General features: G+C 45.7%; 2 protein-coding genes across 6 annotated transcripts in view; one reads left to right on the top strand and one right to left on the bottom strand.

The window, feature by feature from the left end:
* Positions 1-18,470, top strand: part of cenpp (centromere protein P) — a 65,773-nt gene that overhangs the window by 45,653 nt on the left and 1,650 nt on the right. The gene's annotated exons all lie outside the window — the stretch shown is intronic.
* On the bottom strand, positions 5,435-18,170 carry ecm2 (extracellular matrix protein 2, female organ and adipocyte specific). Of its 4 annotated transcripts, none has more exons than XM_086041734.1 (12): positions 17,914-18,170; positions 14,885-15,074; positions 14,233-14,391; positions 13,148-13,339; positions 11,281-11,970; positions 10,377-10,492; positions 10,134-10,269; positions 9,456-9,613; positions 9,036-9,175; positions 7,789-7,901; positions 6,812-7,025; positions 5,435-6,726 (listed from the first exon to the last, which is right to left on the bottom strand). In XM_086041734.1, the coding sequence occupies exons 2-12, from the start codon at positions 15,018-15,020 to the stop codon at positions 6,558-6,560; spliced, it is 2,223 nt and encodes a 740-aa protein (XP_085897860.1). In that variant the 5' UTR covers positions 15,021-15,074; positions 17,914-18,170; the 3' UTR covers positions 5,435-6,557. The 4 variants fall into 4 exon arrangements, with proteins under 4 accessions (XP_085897860.1, XP_085897863.1, XP_085897859.1 ...); XM_086041737.1 differs by having other exon boundaries at positions 11,281-11,931; positions 14,885-15,022; XM_086041733.1 differs by having other exon boundaries at positions 14,885-15,022; positions 17,914-18,168.

The following is an 18,470-nucleotide window of genomic DNA, read 5'->3' as shown; positions in this document are numbered from 1 at the left end:
ATTAAAGTAAGAAACGGCAGTGATATATAGACAACGTGCACGACCAGTGGAACCAGTCGAACGTGATATGATATGGCTTGTAGACAATGACGATATTGACGTCTTTGTAACAGAATAGAGGATTGTAATTACCACTCGATTTTTTGGGGGGTTAAAATAGTGCTTCTCTTGCACTGACACGTTATGTCTTCGATTGAAACAGTAAATAATAATAAATTCTGCCTGTGTGAAAGCCACATGTCTAAGCTCTTTAATTCTTTTGGAATGATGTTTCTGTCTGCTACAGGGGCTGCGATATTAATCATTTTGTAAGTGTTGAATTTCTGGAGAACTTCAGGTTTTCAAGGGTCATTCCAAAGGCCACCGACGGTTTTGGGGAGCTGATGAGAAAGGCGCTTTAGGTCTTAATGGGTTAATACACAGTATTTTTTGTGTAAAAACATGTCAAACCAACCCCAAATGCTCATTTATTAAATGAATTGACCTAGATGAAAACAAAGGATATTTTTGCTATACTTATGGTTGGTTTTAGTTAGTTAACGTAAGAAATATTTTTCAATGAGCTATTTTTGTTTTCTGTTCAATATTTTGTCAATTTCAGTTTCAGTTATTTTGTTGGTTTCCGTTCACTATAATAACCTTGCTGGTCACCAGTCGGTGTTAGGGCAGACAGACAAACCATGTCCGGCCACATATCCACTTGACCTTGTCCTGATTGTCTTTTGCCGTGTTAGTTTCCATCCTGTGTTTTGCAATGCTCCCGAGAGTCGCCTCATGACGTACATCGTGTAGTGGCTCACGTCTGCGCCTGTTCACACTCAACGCAAGCCTCGACTGCGACGGCCGGGCGACGACTGGTCCGAGGTGCGTCGTATACCTGAGCGGGATCTTGGCGCTAGGAAAGGGAGCATCTGGAATGTTCCTTGAGAGGATGTGAGACTGAATACAAGACGTTGTCTCAGCCCGTCACGTAATCTCTTTGACAGACGATGCATGAGCGGAGCAGTGAAGAAGTGCGCGAATCTTTCCTTTCAATTTCTCAAAGTGATGTTATACCGTCATCTCTCATTTCTTGACGGTAAGAGAGTGAAAACAGGCTCCATGGAGCATGTTCAAAAGTGTGTTTGAATAAGTCAAAGTGTGTTTTAATAAATGTAAATATTTTGAAAGCACACGGAAGCGGTGAGATGTTCATCACTTTTTTTATATATATATATATAGGTCTCTGGTGGATTTCACCTCCAGTATATTGCGAGTGGGTCTGATGAACGGGGTTGATTTTATGTTTAAGGCCGTTGCCCAGTTTGTGAGGAAGAGACCCAACTAGCAGCACAGAGGACAGGATGGGACAGCACAGGACAGGACAAGCCTGAGTGAGCCAGGCACTGGCATTTGGTGGGAGGAGCAATTGGCTGCCAAAAGCCCTGTCAAGATTTGCAGTGCAAATGAGAGGACAGTCCAGGAAGTTAACATCATCCTAAAGTCTGTGTGTTGTGTAGCAATTAAGGCCAAGCCACTAAATCCATAGGCGTGTGTCTGCACGGACTGGCTAGTGAATCATCTTTGCCAACACACACTACAAGGCTAATTCTCGGTTGTTGTTGTTTTTTTTCCTCACATAGGAAATGATGTCGTGTGAAGAGTGCCTTTACTGGCAAGACGATGCAGTTTCTGGAGAAATTGCATGTGAATGCTGAAAAGCTGAACTGAAATACTGTGGAAATATTTTGATAATATTGTATATATAAAGTGTTTTGTAGTTGAAATCAAAATCGGCCAAGAAATGTTGAAGGAGGTGGGAATAATGGAAAAATATATGAACGTTTAATTTGGAAAAATAAGAAATTGTACTGGAGAATTTGAGGAATGCCTTTCTGTAATCAAGGGGATGGGGCCTTAAAATAATTATATAAATAAAATAAAAATAATTAAAATGAATTAAAACCAGAAATTTGATTTTTGTGACAAAAATTATTAAAATCGAAAATCAGATTTTTGCCCAAAAATGACAAATCAGAGTTTTGCGCGAAAAAAATAAATGATTCAATTCGCAAATCTGATTTATGTAAAAAAAAAATGAAATCTAGAAATCAGATTACTGTGGATCAATTCGAATCCGCTTTTTGTGGGGAAAAAAATACAATAAAATGTGAAATCTGATTTTTGTGACCCCAAAAAAATCAATTAAAATGGGAAATCAGATTTTTGTGGAGAAAAAAAATTGCATGTTTTATGTTATCTCTTGCGCTTGCTCCTTGAGCGGAAGTCTTGCAAGATTTCCCAACGTGTCATGATTTGAATTCCAAATTTTGGACTTTCTGCTGTCTATGTCTTCCATTTTGAGAAATTGTGACATTGTCTTTAATACATATTTCCGGAAACAGTTATGTTTGGAACCCGATTGTTTGTTTGTTTTTGTTTTCCACTTTGACACACATACAGTACATGTCCATAAACAATTTGGAGTTGTCTGACGTGGTCTCCGCCCATGCGTTTCCCCTTTATGTTTAGCTTGATGCCAGATTGTCACGTAATGAGTGCAAATGTTGCTCCACCCGTGACACCGTGACGACGCCGATGATGATGATAAAGTGTTTAAAGTCGAGGTTCCACTCACGGCAGTTTGGTACCTCAGGAGACTGTTTGGCTCATGGGCGATTCCAAGGTTAAAGGATGCAATTTTCCCAAACACGATCTAATGAGAGCCTGATGTGATGCTGGCAAATTCCAGCTCCTCTCGTATCTTCTCACTCTGATGGCTACAAGAGCAGCGCTTTATCTGCTGGCGTTGGCTTTGCTTGTTTTATTGCAAGAAAGGAAAACGCTTCCACATGTCGGAGCGTCTTTGTCAAGTCCAAGACGTACGTACATGAAAAGGCCATCGTTGTGTGATAGCCTGTGCTGTATGTCTCCTAGCTTGTCAGATGGAAGCGTTCCTTTACTGGTTTTTTTTTACCACTACAAGATCCCTGTCATTTCAATAATCCAGACTACACAAATTCCCATTAAGATCATTACATCGGTAATCAAGTGCAAAATAAACTACCGTATTTTCCGGACTATAAATCGCTCCGGGGTACAAGTCGCACCAGCCATTAAAATGCATAATAAAGCAGGAAAAAACACACTGGAGTATAAGTCGCATTTTTTGGTGGAAATGTCTTTGATAAAATCCAACACCAGGAACAGACAAGTCATTTAAAATTTAAATGACAAACAATTTAAAATAAAAATAGAATAGAGGCAACAACGGGCTGAACGGTATGCTTACGCTACATTACACATGAGTTTTCATGCATGTTTAGATCCTCAAAATCAGCATTGTGTTCTTGTAAACAGCATTTCACCAAAAGTCAAACTACGTTTTCGAACATCATGAAAGCCTCAACATTTTCCCCAGCAAATATGAGGTAGCTCTGGTTAATGTCGGACCCTGCCTTCAGAAGTGGGAGGCAACTGTACAAAATGTTGTCATTCCCTCACCGTTGACCTTATTTGGAGGTAAATAGCCTCAATGTCTGCAGTTAAAGCTTGTTTGTTTCATTTCAAATCCACTGCGGCGGTGATGATGTTTAGAGCCGAAAAGATGACAACCGGCTCCATGGTGCAATATTTCTGGACTTGACTGTGAATCGTGTGAAAACATAATTCACACAACCCAGTCAGCCTTTTGATGGCAAGTGGCAAGCGAAGCTAACGTAGCAGTCGACGGCGCCCGTCCATCCACGCGCGTCTCTCCAAGTGTTGAGTGCCGCACTGAAGCGCTCGCACGTGATTCGTGAGAAATGCAACGTGTAGTTTGACACTCGTCAGTTGGTCTTGGCCTTCTTGGAGCATGACAACATTCATTCTCATCATTCTCCTGGTTTGCCACAGCATCAGCGGCGGCGGCGCTGCAACGTGCAAAATGACTTCCCGATGGAGCGGGAGGAGCGAGGCTCCGCCATCCCGCTTGGAGTCGGCGTGTCTCTTGCAGCCGCTCATTCTTTCCAAGTCCGGCGAAAAAAGAAAAAAGCCCTCGCCTGGGCTGGCTGGCTTGTGTGGAGTGAGGAAGCGTTTGCTAAAGTTTTGCCAGGATGCAAAGTTTGACCGTTTTGAGGGTTTCCAGGGAAACCGTGCTTTTCCCCTGGAGATCAGGGGTGGGCAAAGTACGGCCCGCGGTCCTTTCGCCAACATGAGTCTGAGCATTGCAGAACAGCAGTTCAGAACATTTACATTCCCCTATCTTGTTCCGGGGAATGCCCCAACACTTGAACAATTTACCGAACAACACATTTGGGACATTTTTCAAACGGTGCACTCTTAACATTTTAGCTCAACCTTAGTGGGGCCACGTAGAATATATTATAGTCGGGAACATTTTTGACTTGACTGCCCTTTTAACGTGCTGTTTTAAATTCATTGTTTTCAACGGGTTGCCGTGTTTTAGATAGGGCTGCAATAATCGATTCATTTCTTGATTATTTTTTATTACTCAAACCGGATGAAAAAAAAGTTTTGTAATCCCCATCCCTTTGTTTAAAAACAGGACAACATTTCAAATTGACGGTGCAGAAAAGGTACCGTTTGGTCCGTAACATCCATCAGAAAATCAGCAAAAATGTTGATCCTTGTTTTCCAAAGTAAAAACTGCTGTTTGAAAATGATGCATTTTGATAAAACGGAGATAATGGGTCTGCTCTCATGAAGGACGACAGAAATCAGAATACTTGCTGTTGAAAGGCTGAAATTCTGAGCATTTGGACAATGGCAACTTAAACGATGTCTGGAAACAATTAATTGTAAGAATAATGTATAATAATTAGTATGTTATTAGACATTATTCTTACATTAATCAAATATTAAAATAGTTTTTGATTAAACTGATGATCGATTCGTTGTTGATTAATCGATGCACCTCTCGTTCTGGAGCTCGCATTTGAACGTTTTTTTTCCCCCCAAGATGTCTGTTGTCTTTTTGTTTGCATGATGTCATCGGGAGGCCGAAAGCACAAACGTTTGCAAGGTCATCGGAAGTTTTTATTCTTACCGCCGAACAAAATCGTTTATTGACTTTTCTGAAATGTAAACCGAGACTTTGAGCACATTTCATGATCACACAGTGACTTTTCATCTGCACTCAATTATCTGGCGTTTACGGAGGGGAGGTCGTGTACGCTGCTAATCGTCTTCAAATGTTTTTTTGCTCTCTCTCACTTTCTCTTCCAGTGCTGTGTTTTGATGCGAGTGCCGCCGTGCGATTAATGATAAAAGACGACAGCTCCCAAAACTCTGGCTGTCACCGGAAAATGTGACTATAAAGTTGGCTCTCGTGTATTTTGTGTGTGCTCAATTAGATTCAGGTGCGGGTGACATGCAGTCAGGAGACCACGCAATCACTGATAGCTAAGCTAATGCTAACGAGTGCAAGTGAGGACAATGCAAGCCACTGACACAATGTTGAATGTGTTTATTGGAAAATATTTGAAGTTCGCGCAGACTTGAAACTGTCGGCAAAAAAATCTACTGCAAACGTGCTCACTGTGATCCCCGCTCAACAGCACGACGTAGACCCTTTCACGCTGTTTATTCAAGAGTTTGATGCTTTTTTTTTTTGTCACCGTTCAGCGTAAGAGGCAAGGGCCAGGGCAGTCGGAGGTCTTATCGAGGCGATGTTAGCTTTGTGAAAAAGGAAAAAACAGAACAGGTACCTGTGGCTGTGTGAAAGGAGCTACTTACCCGGGTTGCTCTCACACTACTAAACTTTAGTAGTGTTTTGAATCGCACTTGGGTTGCCCGTTTGGTTGGGTGTAAATTTACGGGGAATTTGGGGCTAGCATTCGTGTTTCGCACAGAAGCCAACCAGTCCAACTTTTGTTTCCCGCGTGATGCAGTTCATCTGGCCCAGTGTTACTGGTACCCTTTTTTCTTGCTGAGTTCATGCCAAAATTGGTGCAGCCAATTGGCTGTAAATTTTTGCCTATTTCACACAAGGTTTGTGCAGAAATTGCAGCTCACATTTGTGTTATATGGTAGCCTCTTTCACACAGAGGCTACCGAATTTGGGTGTTTTCACACTACAGTCCTATAGTCTATTGTAAATGAACTCTACTTTGATTTTCCCCCTTGATGAATTTCCTTTGGTGAAGTGTAAATATATGAGTCTCTTTCACGCAGAGTCTACTGCTCGAAGCAAATTAAGTGGGACGGTGTCAAACGAATACTTGCATGACAGCGGGCGGTAAAAGTGAGTGTCGCGTGTTGAACTCGCCACCTCTCACCCCTGTCCCGGCTTTCACACAGCCAGCCGTCGTTCTGCCTCTGTTACGCCTCACAAAAGCCCAAACCTCAGCTGACCTTTCACACAGTGCCCGTACCTTTCACGCAGTCCGGCAACGCAGGAATGAAGCAGGCTTGGACGAGCAGCGTGAAAGGGGCTACGAAGCTCATCCACCGTGACCCGAAATGACATCATTTCATTGGGAATTCCACAATTACGCTGAAGGTTCTAAAGTCAATGTGTGTGGTTGCAAGTTTAAATACGTGGACCAGTCGCAAAGGAGCTTTGGTGGCCGGGGTCATTTGGTTCTCTGGGGTTTTAAGACCACGCTGGACGAGGAGCGCACGCAGGAGAAGGCCGAGGGGGAAACCTTGAGCGGGTCGATCAGGTTGTTCTCCAGCCTCACGGCCACCAACGTGGAGTCGCCGCTGCGCTCCGGATCGCAGATGCCCTCGTCGGGAAGGCTCCTGGCAAAGAGGCGACATTTTGTGCGGGGCTGCATGTGAGACGAGGCTTAAGATGGGGAAGGGGGCACGGGGGGCGCGTCCTTACCTGATCTTGTTGTTGTTGAGTCTGAGGAAGTGCAAGTTGGTCATCTCGTTGATGCCCGAAGGCACGCTGAGCAGCTGGTTGTGGTCCAGGCACAGCTCCACCATGGAGTGGTAAGAGCCGAAGAAGGACTCGGGTTCGATGGCCTCGCCGTCCAGTTTGTTGTAGGACAGGTACAGGTACTCCAGTCCGGGATCCATGTGGGCGAACACGAAGCCTGAAGTTCATTCGGGAAGTTTTTCAGATGTTAGGCTGTGTGCGCCATTCTTTTTATTCAGTAGGATGACAGCGTGGTCGATTTTAGAATCTCCAATCGGCGCATTTGAGTCTTGCCTGCGTTAGGCTTTCAAACTCGGGGTAGGGCTCCAAATTAGACTTTAAAGCCACGCTGAGGGTCTCAAGCGTGACATAGGGCTTCAAGCCAGTGTTAAGAGTTTCAAATTAGGGTTTAAAACAAGAATTAGTATTTGGGTATCAAGTCGGGGTTTCAAAGGAGGGTCGCTCGCGATGGTTGGGGCTTCAAACCTAGGTTATGATTTCAAGTCAGGATTTCAAGTAGGGATGGCTGAGTACCGGTATCTTCTTTTTCAGGTATCGGGTACTCATGGAAAATGTGACCTTGACTAAGTCTTCCTTGGCATTAGTTGGTGCTATACTGTGGCAGTTTGTTTGGCCAATCATCATCTGCCACTGCTATATGAAATTGTTGATATCAAAACGGCAGTACGGTAGTAGAGGCTTTGGTACTCGGTATTGGTGAGTACTCAGAGTGATTACTCGTATGGTATTGGTCTGAAAAATAGTGGGGCCTACTGTAGTTTCAAGCCAGGGTTAGGGTCTTAAAAAAGGGTTGGGTCACAAAACAGGGTTTTAAATAAAGGTTAGGGATAGGGTTAGGTTTCTAGGTTGGATTAAGGCTTCAAGATAGGGTTGTGGTTTTGAATCAAGAATTTGAAGCCAGTATGGTGATGTCCACCCACCGGGTATCCTCTCAATGCGATTCCCCACCAGCACGAGGTGAACGAGCGACTTGGGCAGGTAGGACGGCACCAGGTACAGCCTGTTGTGGGAAAGGTCCAGGGACTCCAGACTCCTGCAGCAGGGAAACACGCTGACGGCTCGAGGACGCAAGACTTTTTACCTCGCTAGACATCTCACAAAATGACCGCCCACTCGAGACAAAGCGCTCAGGCCAGCACGCGAGCCAAAAGTAATAAGTCGGCCATCAATCATGCGTCGCTGAAGCCCGTGAAACGAAAGAGTGGAAATATTAGCCGACTAGCGGGCTTGATGTGAATTCCTGATGGCTGAGCGCTTTGTCTTCCACACTGCCTGCTGTATTTTAGCAAGGCAGCCGTTGGCATGTTAGCAGTCTGGAAAGCTCATCGGGCTCGAGCACCTGTCCACTGAGGTATCAGATATGTTGAGTGTTAGCATGTTAGCCACACTGGTGTGAAATAGGCGATGGTGTGAAATGTTGGCGGTTTCTGCCCTCAAGGTGCCATTTTGTGATACAGACTGAGTATTCTTTCCATTCTTACGTGAGCTAGTATCTGACCACGGGCTATGATGTCAAATCTGTATTAGTCAGCCTTGGGCCTGGTACATACAGAGCCAACTGGACTGTTTTTGTCACAAATTTGGCGCATTCGCAACACCGCATTTGTTCATGTTTTATTATATTATCCTTTCCTCTGAGGTGTGTTACGAGTGGATTTGTCCCGATAATAGGGTTCGAAACGGAGGACTAGGTTCTAGTTCGGTGGGGGATGCAGAATCCTTGTTTGTGGACAAAAATTGTTATATGTCAGATTTGTTGGGTTTTTTTTTTTGTCATCTTCATGTGTGCGTTCTGTAAGGAAAGATCTTGTAGCAGGCCCAAGTTGTTTCTGTCATCAAAATGTTATCTTATGTCAGCCTACAGACTTTGAGCATGTTAGCATTTTATCCAGTCTTTGTGTGGAAGAGAATCTGACTTCAGGGTATGATGTGAATTCTACCCACCTCCCAGCTTTTTGAACATAAAGGATGCACGCATGGTGCTTGCATGCTGGATGTTAGCAATTAGCATGTTAACATTTGATCCATTCCGGTATGAAATAATGTTTCACTATCGTTACTGGTATTGCCTTTGTGCTTTCTGTGCTCAGTGGGATGTTGGTACAGTCAACATAGCGTCAACATAGCGGCCGTTAGCATGGTTAGCATTCCGCACGTGTTGCCAGACCTGTGGTGGATCCAGGCCAGAGGGGCGATCCTGGTCTCCTCCAGCCTGTTGTGCCTGAGGGAAAGCACGTTGAGGTTTTTGCTGCGGTTGAAGACGCCCGCCGGGATTTCTTCGATGAAGTTGTTCTCCAGGTACAACTCCTGATGGAAGCGGTAGCATTTTCGTAGCTGCGTTTTCTTCAGAAAATTTCAACATTTGGTGTACATTTCTTTTGGTTTGAAGGGGGAAAAGACCGCAAGTGGTCTTGGTTTTATACATTTGTCCCACACTCGGTGGCGTCAGTCGAGTTTATTTGGCAGATCTCGCTGTGGTTAGTTGGAACTTTTTTCACTCGACCATAAATCTCAGAAATGTTTCCGATTAGCCGTCAAAAAGTCGCCTTGCTTAAAGGCAGCAGATGACTCTGAGATGAGCGCGTACCAGGAGGAAGGCGGGGAGGCCCTGCGGCATGGTTCGGAAGTGGTTTCGTCCCAGTCGCAGGTAGGACAGCTGGACCAGGGGCGCGAAGGCCTCGGGGTCCACGTTGGCCTCGCTCAGAAGGTTGGCCTCCAGCTCCAGAATCACCAAACTAGCCAGACCTGCAAGCACGCTCAAGTGTGCGCTTACACGTTACAGGACTCCTGCGCTATCCGCATTGCCCACCTACACTACGTAGTTGTCGAGTTCCAAACCACTCCAGCGACCGTCAGGGTGTGATGTCATACGATACAACCCGGGCCAAATACGATGCCGTACAATATCATTCATGCCAAGTACGGCGTGCCATGATGCGATGAACTTTGATTGCAATAACCATTTGACTGAAATTTTCCGGTCCGTTTATCGCCTGCGGCCGTCCGACTAGCCGCCTTTTTGTCCGGCCGGACCAAATAGTAATCGCCTATAGGCCGGTATTTTATGGTTGTCTCTAAATAGAAAATACAAGTCAGTCCAATGACAGTGTGGTTACAATTCACTACAAGTGTTATGCGATATGAGGATCGGTTGTTGTTGTTGTTGTTGTACAGTCAGCTTTTTATTCCCTTTCTACAAAAGTGTGGCTATAATTTTGTTGGTAGGCCGCGTGACAGGCAGTTGTTGAGTGAGATGCGGCATCACCTTGGAAAGCGTTTCCGTGGATCTTTTGCAGTCGATTCTCGTTGATTTTCAGCTCCTGCAGGCTCACTGGTAGATTGGCGGGAACCACTTGGAGAAGGTTGCCGTCCAAGTACAGGCGCCGCAGCATCTTCAGACTCTGGGACGCACGCGTTCATGGACAGGCAAATGAATTGCTGCTCCGCTCACTAGAACGCGTCGCAGGGGTGTAGGACGTCTCGTCTGCAGTATGCTGTCGGGTCTCACTTGAAAGGCTCTCGGCTCAATGCCCGCGGACGTGAGTTTGTTCTTCTTCAAGTTGATCCATTCCAGGTTGGGAATGCCGTTGAAGGCCTCCGCCGGGATGCTGCTGATGTTGTTGCCTGCGAAAAACCAAAAGCATGAAAGCAATCGCTTCGCAGCTGCTCAATGTCTTCACTTTTGGTTTCTCCGCTCGGACCGTGTAGATTTGCAGCACTGTGAAACCTCCAAAGTCCAACACGCTCATAAACCTCTGACTCGATTCACTCCAATTACAATATAATACCAACTCTTAACTTGAGTTTCGAGATGCTATACGATACAATTGGCTCCAGATATGAAGCAGCAGCAGGACGCAATTCATTCCATTTCCACCACAGTCCAATTTACTGCAGTTACAATCCGATCCCCTCACACGACAGTTACGACGGGAGCGATTGACTCCAACTGCAATTCCAATCACTCAAATTACAATGTCATAAGATGGCATCCGTCGAGATTCGATTTACACCAATTCCATCCTATTTTCAAATGAAGGTTTGAAGTTAATCGTTTTCACAATTGCGATGTTCCATGATGCGACACAATGATAGACGCACAATGCAAAACGGTTCAATGTGTTTCGCTCCACTTGGGATTTGATTCAATTGATTAATCGGAAAAACAATCGTCATATGACGCTGTTATGAAATGGATCCTCAGTTGCGGGCCTAAATAGAATTACTCGAGTTATTCAATTCATCGTTTCAGTCTTCGCGACCATCCACTCCTATTGTGTTATACGGTCATGCAATTCACGACAATTCTAAAACTTGGACATCACATGATATTGCTATTTAATATTTTTTTCCCCTATTGGCTGTGAATGTCCATCAAAGATGTGTTGTGAAGGAGAGGATGCGTCACTCACCCTCCAGGCGGAGAGACTTGAGCTGTGGCATGAGGAGAGGAGGGAAGTACGTCAGTCCGGCGTTGTCACAAGTCAGCGTGACGTCGGTGAGGTCGCAGCCGGGAGGAAGACCTCCTTCCTTTGCCGCCGCCTCCTTCTCTTCCTCCTCTTCCTTCACTTCATCCTGCGGGGCAGCAGGAGGTCTTGGGATGGGAGCGGGGAGGAGATCCGGTTCCTCGGGTTCTTCCTCTTCTTTGGGTAGCATTTGGAAGACATCTCCTCTCAACCACACCTCCTCCCGCAGGATTTCCTCTCTCAGATTTTTCTCTCTCTCCCACGCTTCTTTCTCCTCCTTCCTCCTCCTCTCCTCTTCCATTTTCCCTTTCCTCTCCTCTTCCTCCACTTTCCTCCTCCTCTCTTCTTCCTCCATCTTCCTCCTCTCCTCCTCTTCCTCCTGCCTCCTCCTCCTCTCCTCCTCGGCTATCCTCCTCTGCCTTTCCTCCTGCTCCTTCCTCTCCTTCCTCTTCCTCTTCTTCACCTCCTCCCGCTTCCTCAATCGCTCCTCTTCCTCCATGTGCTCCTCCTCTTCCCGCCAGAGGATGCGCCGGATTTCCTCGTGGCTGAGCTGGGGGGTGGGCATGATGGAGCGGTGGTCGTCACGGTTACGGGGCGCTGGGGAGTCACCAGAAAGTTCAAGACTGAGGTCGGGATCTGAGGTCAGGGCGGGGATGGCCAATCGCAGGGCAGGAAAAAAGCGGGAGACAGGAAGGGAAAAGGTTTGGGGGGGTAGTGGAAGAAGGAAGATAGAAAATGACAGAAGGATGGAGAGACAGACAGGGAGACAGAGCAGATATGGACGGACAGACAGACAGGCGGCTGTGTGTTAGTGTGCTGGACAGACAAGCCACATCCCGCATCCCGATGCGTATGTACACGATACACATACAGTGGCAACCGTCATACATGCACCTTACATACAAAATGAGTCACAATCGATCCATGGCCTGTCCAGGGGCCAGCGTCAAGCCCATCAACCCTCGTTTGGATGCCCCCCATATTTTCAAGGAGCGCCTCCGCTAGTCCAAACACGACATTCTGATTGATATTGCCTTTGTGGAATATGAGATAAGCAGTAAAATCCACCCGTTTTTGTCCATCCCATTTCGTCACTTGCTGTCGACCGAAAATGACATCACCGTTGCTCAGGGCTCAGGTAACGAGCAATCATGACTCGGCTTCAGGAAGCAGGCGAGCCCTGATTGGCTGGGGATGGCTAAAAACGGGTGGATGAACTCTTATTCCGCAAATGCAATATGTATCAGAATGCCGTGTTTCGACTAGTGACGGCGCGTCCAACATATTATTGCAAAGACATATTTGGGTTGACTTACCCTTCGAGAAAAACACCGATAAACATTCAATATACGTTGGTCTCCAAACGTGGTGAACATTTTTGGGGGGAATGGAAAAAACCTTACCCAGCAAAAGAACCTGAAAATATTTTAAAAGCTTGAACCCAACGGTCATTTTAGTTGAGTAGTGTCGGAATAATCTATAGTCAAGTATAGATTGGGCAACGTTTATGAGTTGAACGTGTTCAATCTTGGATTATTTCAACGTGCTTTCCTTCCGACCCCGGCATGCGCACGTGCCGATGATGTCACCCTCATCATCATCATCATCATCGTCATCACCACCACCATCCATCACCATTGTCAATGTTTATGCTTCATTAATGAACGTGCTCCACCCCGGCATGAGAGTGAATGTGCCGCACACGTTTGCAAGATCGCAGATGCGTCGTCATCCGTTTGACCCTAAACCCCCCCCCACCCCCCCACCCCCCCGTGTGTCGGCGCAGGCCGCTTCTCGCGTGTTGCCTTCCTACCTGGGTCCGCGCAGACGGGGCAGCACTCCCCGGCAGCGGGCGCCAGCGGGAGGCGGCAGGGCGCCGGCGGGCAGGCCAGCTCGTCGCAGACCACCCGCCCGCCCGCGCACAGGCACGTGACGCACGGAGTGGGAGACCACACGGCCTGGTTGAACATGGTCATGCCCTGGAACACGCACTGGCCGTGCTTACCTACACACACATGCAGGAGCCACGTAAAAAGAAAAGTTTCTTTTTTTTTTTCTTTTTTTTTATTGGAGAACAAACAACAGTATTGCTCTTATTACAGTAGTTCCTTGAGATACAAGTTGAATTCGTTGTGACCCACACCCCACCCGCCCCCCACAAAACAAAATGCTCTCTACACAGGTTTGCGTGTGTGTGTGTGTGTGTGTGTGTGTGTGAGTGAGTGCCGCTGAGTCAGCTAGCGGAGCAACAAGTGAGCGTTTGCGGCCGCTTGAAGTGCGGCCCATCTGTCATTGATGCTGCTAATCTTACACTCGGTGGCTGCTTTGTTGCACACAAAGCAGAATGCGCACGCTTTATTTAGAAGGCTTGTCCCACCCTGTCATCTACTGTATCTGCCACCTCCGCTTACAAGCGCCACTCACGAGCTAGCTCGCTAACTAGCGCATCGCACTCAAGTCCAGCTATCGTAGCTCGCCGGCGGCATTCTTTCCACTCTGTGACTTTGTCTTCAAACAATACGCTTGGGAAATAGTGCATGAATGCGACATGTACAGAAGTGCAGATGGCCACTAGTTGTCTTAGACAAGGGGAGGCCTTTAGCATACCCATATTAGACTCGTGATATGATATTTTTTATGGCATGGCATTATTACAAGAATCTTTTTCAAAACACTTGTACAACAATTGCGAATGTTAATGCCGTCTCATTTACAGTCGATGCGTTGCCTTGGCATTTGTCTTTGTCGTTACAATTTGGACTTTTTGCTATGAATGCTGCTTGACGTTTAACATTGAGATGTTACTTAAAGCTATGCCTTGATGGTAAATGATTCTTTTTTATTTATTTTTTTTATGTGCAAAGTTTAGCTAGTCTGAGGCTGACGTGTGAGACGGACCTGGTAGGACATTGTAGCTGGAGTGTTGCTCCGGTACGTCCCTGTAGGACTCCAGCAAAACCACGTCCCCTCGGACGGGCTCCGCCGGAGCGCCGGGACTGTTGGGAACGTGTCGGCTCCTAAGGGGTTTAGCGCGCCCCCATCTGACTCGGGCCTGACCTGCAAAACGCAGAAGCCACAACAGGCAAACGCCAGAAAGTTAATAACGTTATTTTGGCTGTGGACTCGGTTCTTGTGGTTCTTGTGGTGTTCCTCACTGGAGGCTGACCCCCCCGGATTATCGGCCTCTTTCACGCGGAGATCACGCATAGTTGGCGCAGAAGATCTGGAATTGATCTGAGCATACCTTTCAAACGGAAGCCAGCCAAACAACATATTTGTATTGAAACATTTGGATTTTCTTGAAACAACATATTGACAACAACACATTTGTCTGACGCCGACAATTGCTTCCAACGCAACGGGGCCGGCGGGGCTAGTGAGCCTCGTGTCCTGCAATTGCAGACGACACTTTCACACATATGGTGTCAGGGTCTGCGTCATTCCGCAATTCCAGGACCAATCATTTCTCCCACATCTTTTTTTCATACCTCTCACCTCATTTCGTACCTTTTTTTTTTTTTTGGCAGATCTCCGTGTGAAAGCAGCTCACCTGGTCCATCCCGTTTCCTCTTCATCCGTCGCATTCCTCCGTCCGGCCTGCGAGGCTTTCCCCGCCCGTTTTGTCCGTCCGTCTCGGTGAAAAGCAGAAGCAGCCATAGAGCGGCCAGAAGCAGCCCTGTCCTCATACCTGAACACGCGCACACTTCTCTAAACACCTTGTCAAATGTCGGTTTCCCCCCCTGCCGAACAACAGGACATTTTTACCTGCGGCACCTTGGAGACAACACAGACGTCAGTGCTGCGACTGGCCCTCCTATACTGTGCGCGTGTGTAATTAGTAGTCTGCGGTCCTGTCATTATTAAAGGATCCACCTCGACTCACACCTGATAGTTTGGTGTGAAATGGAAGCACTTCTTAGGACTGCATTCTCTGTCTGCTGCTGCTACTTTGCTTTCGGCTGGACATTTTGGGGCCATTGAAAGGGCAAAAACTTGAGATTTTAGTCACATTGCTACTGCATTTCCAACCTGTGTAGTAGTCGGGGCGATGATACTAAGTTGAGTACAGTTTGGAAAAAGAATTCAGCCTCTGAAGCCAGTTTGCCTTGGCAACATGAGATATCGAACATCAGGAGACCTGCAAAAAAGTCTCGAGAAGCTGTGCCCTCAAAGAGACTTCAAGTCTGCCGTTTTGCTTTGAAGCGGAAATTTTAGAGACTTGTTCTCGTTTTCTTTGCTTATTACTGAAACACGTTTGCCGGTTTGACGGAAATTTGCTAGCCTTGTTTATCGTGAGCACACCCACAAAAAAAGGCTCGTGAAATAATGACTAAAGAGAGACAGGAAGTCTGTCATCTTGACCATTTCCAGCAGTCCTTCAGTAACAAACGTTTCCGAGAGATTTTCTTTGATTGCAAGTTACTAACTTTATCCAGCTCATGTAGTTGTCAGATTGATGACGCTACTTATAGAAATAGATACATGCAAAAAAAAAAAAAATTCTCACTCACTTGTGAGCGGTTGAGGGAATGAGGCCGGGGAGCTTGTGATAGCGGACCGCATTCTTTCTGACCACTTAAGCACAACTCCAGTTCATTGTCAACATAAGAATCGTTTCTGCTGCCCCCGTGTGGAGAGTATAAAGTCACACTTGACTAAACTGTGCTGCCATGTCAAAGGGTTAATTATTCCATGCGTAATTAAGTAAGAGAGCGAGCGGGAGGGGGGGAGAGAGAGCGCGCCTAAATGCTTCATGCCTCATGTGTCCTCAGACAGAAGAAAGACGAGGGAGGGGAGACATGGAAAATCCTTTTTTCCTTTTAAGATCCTGGATGAGCAGGCTCACATGGAGCTCCGACGCGGAATAAAAACGACTGCGTGCGTGTGTGTGTTAATGAAAGCCAGACAATGTGAGCTGCTCTCAGTTTTTGCTTGTTCAAGTGACATTTTACATGTATTTTAATAAGAACACTTCCCATAGAAAAAAAACAACACTAAGGGAAAAAATAACACCTTGGTTCACCATGTGACCTTTCTCAACTGTGGTGAAGACATATTATTGCACCATATAAAATGATATGACTCATAAAAATGCTCACAGATTCCATATTCAGAACCTCAACGCTGATTAGAAAACTCTGGGCTTGACTTTTTCCTAATTTCTTTTTTTTTTTTTTTTCCCAAAGTGGATTTAGTCATCAAACATCACTGCCATGCTCCGCCCACACGCACTAACAAAACAGATTTTCACCAATTTTTGCATTGTCCATCTCTACGTGCTTCAAATTTGGTAGCAATCGGTCAAACTCTATTGGAGACGTGTGTCTTCAAATGACCCCTCGAAATGGCCAAAGTCCGCCTAAAATGTCCACTTGGAGTCACAAGCAGACTTCCTGTGTCTTTTCAGGCATAGCTTCTTGAGCCTTTTTTTGTGGGTCTACTCATGTTGGGAATGCCTAATGCCAATTTTCTGGTTGTAAAGGTTAACTGGCTTCATGGGCTGAATTTAAAGCGTAATTGCAATAAAGAAACATAACCATTTTAAGTTGATGTGACAGAATTGCCGCTTTGAACCAAAACGGATAACTTCCCGTGTCTTTTCGGACAGGGCTTCTTCACACTTTTTGTGGGTCTCGTCATCGTCAACAGCATGTCTTCCAGATTTCATGTTGAAAAAGTTAACTAGCCTCAGGGGCTGAATTTTTAGAATAATAACATTGAGGAAGCGAAACAACCGCATGAGTTACTTTGCCAAAACTTTGAACCACGTTGAACAAAAATAGTCGACTTACTGTGTATTTTTGGGTGGTATTTTGGGGTATTTTTGGTGTCTACTGATGATGGACATGCTTATCAAATTTCATGTTACTAAGTCAAACTGGCGCCGGGGGTTGAATTTTTCAAATAACGAAAAAGTAATAAAACTATTTCGAGAGTTTCCTTGCCAAAATAGCTGCTTACAACCAAAATATCTGACCTCCTGTGTGTTTTGGGGCATGTCTTCTTGGCTTTTTTGTGGTTCTGCTTATGATGGACATGTCTACCAAATTTCATGATGCAAAATAAAAGTTAAAAGTGGCTTTGCTGGTTGAATTTTTCAACTAACAACGAAAAAGATCAAACTATTTCAAGAGTTTCCATGCCTAAATGGCTGCTTTGAACCAAAATAGTAGACTTCCCGAGTATTTTTGGGCATGGCTTTTTGAGACTTTTTTTTGTGGGTCTGCTCATTTTAGACATGTCTACCAAATTTCATGCTGCTAAGTCAAAGTGGCTTCGGGGGCTGAGCTCTGGTCTGCTGGCTGCGAGTGAGGCTTGCTGGCGTCCATTTTGAACGCTGGCTTCAATGACCAAATATGGTTCTTGTCTGCTAAAAGGGAAAAACGTTACATAAATACCGATGACGACGCTTCTAACAATGAAACCTCCGCCTGATGACTACAATGTGTTGTTAATCAGTGATACGGACAGTATATACTCAAATTGATAAGAATTCAGCATCATCAAACAATACAAGTGCACTGAGGGGGCGGAGCTAATGACTGACAGACAGATAGACAGGCAGGAAGTGGACCTTACCAGCACTTTGAAGGCCAAATTCTTCCTCCCTCGTTACTCCTCCTCCTCTTGTGGAAGCTTCTCGAGAGATGTGTGTGTGTGTATGTGTGTTGTGTGTATATTCAGATATGCTCCTCTATATATATGTGTGTGTGTGTGTTGTCCAGAAAAGTTTCTGTGTGTGTCGCCGTCGTGATTGCTAAGCGAGTGAGCGAGTGTGGTGCAACAGCATTCGGGCAAGCGGGAAGAGCGAGCGAGGGAGGAAGAGAGCGAGTGTCTCGGAGGGGAGCGACACTCAGGTCTGGAAGGAGGTCAAAGTTCACAACGAGGACAGATAGGTCACTCAAGCGTCCAAAAATATCAACGGGAAAAAAAATGCAACCTCAACTAAGGCTGGGCAATATGGCCTTAAAATCAAAATAACAGCACACAAGTGTGCCAAGTTGCTCATCAGAATCTTTTTTTTTTTTTTTTTCATCAAATAACATGACAAAAAGGTCAAAAAAAAAAAGACCAAAAAAATCAAATCCGTCAGACTCAGCAGAGATGCGGATTGTTGATGTGTGCCAATCACGGCG

Source organism: Filicampus tigris, chromosome 9 (genome assembly GCF_054856515.1).
Source record: "Filicampus tigris isolate MCC_2025a chromosome 9, RoL_Ftig_1.0, whole genome shotgun sequence".
NCBI lineage: Eukaryota > Metazoa > Chordata > Actinopteri > Syngnathiformes > Syngnathidae > Filicampus > Filicampus tigris.
This window is presented reverse-complemented; position numbering and strand designations above follow the sequence as displayed.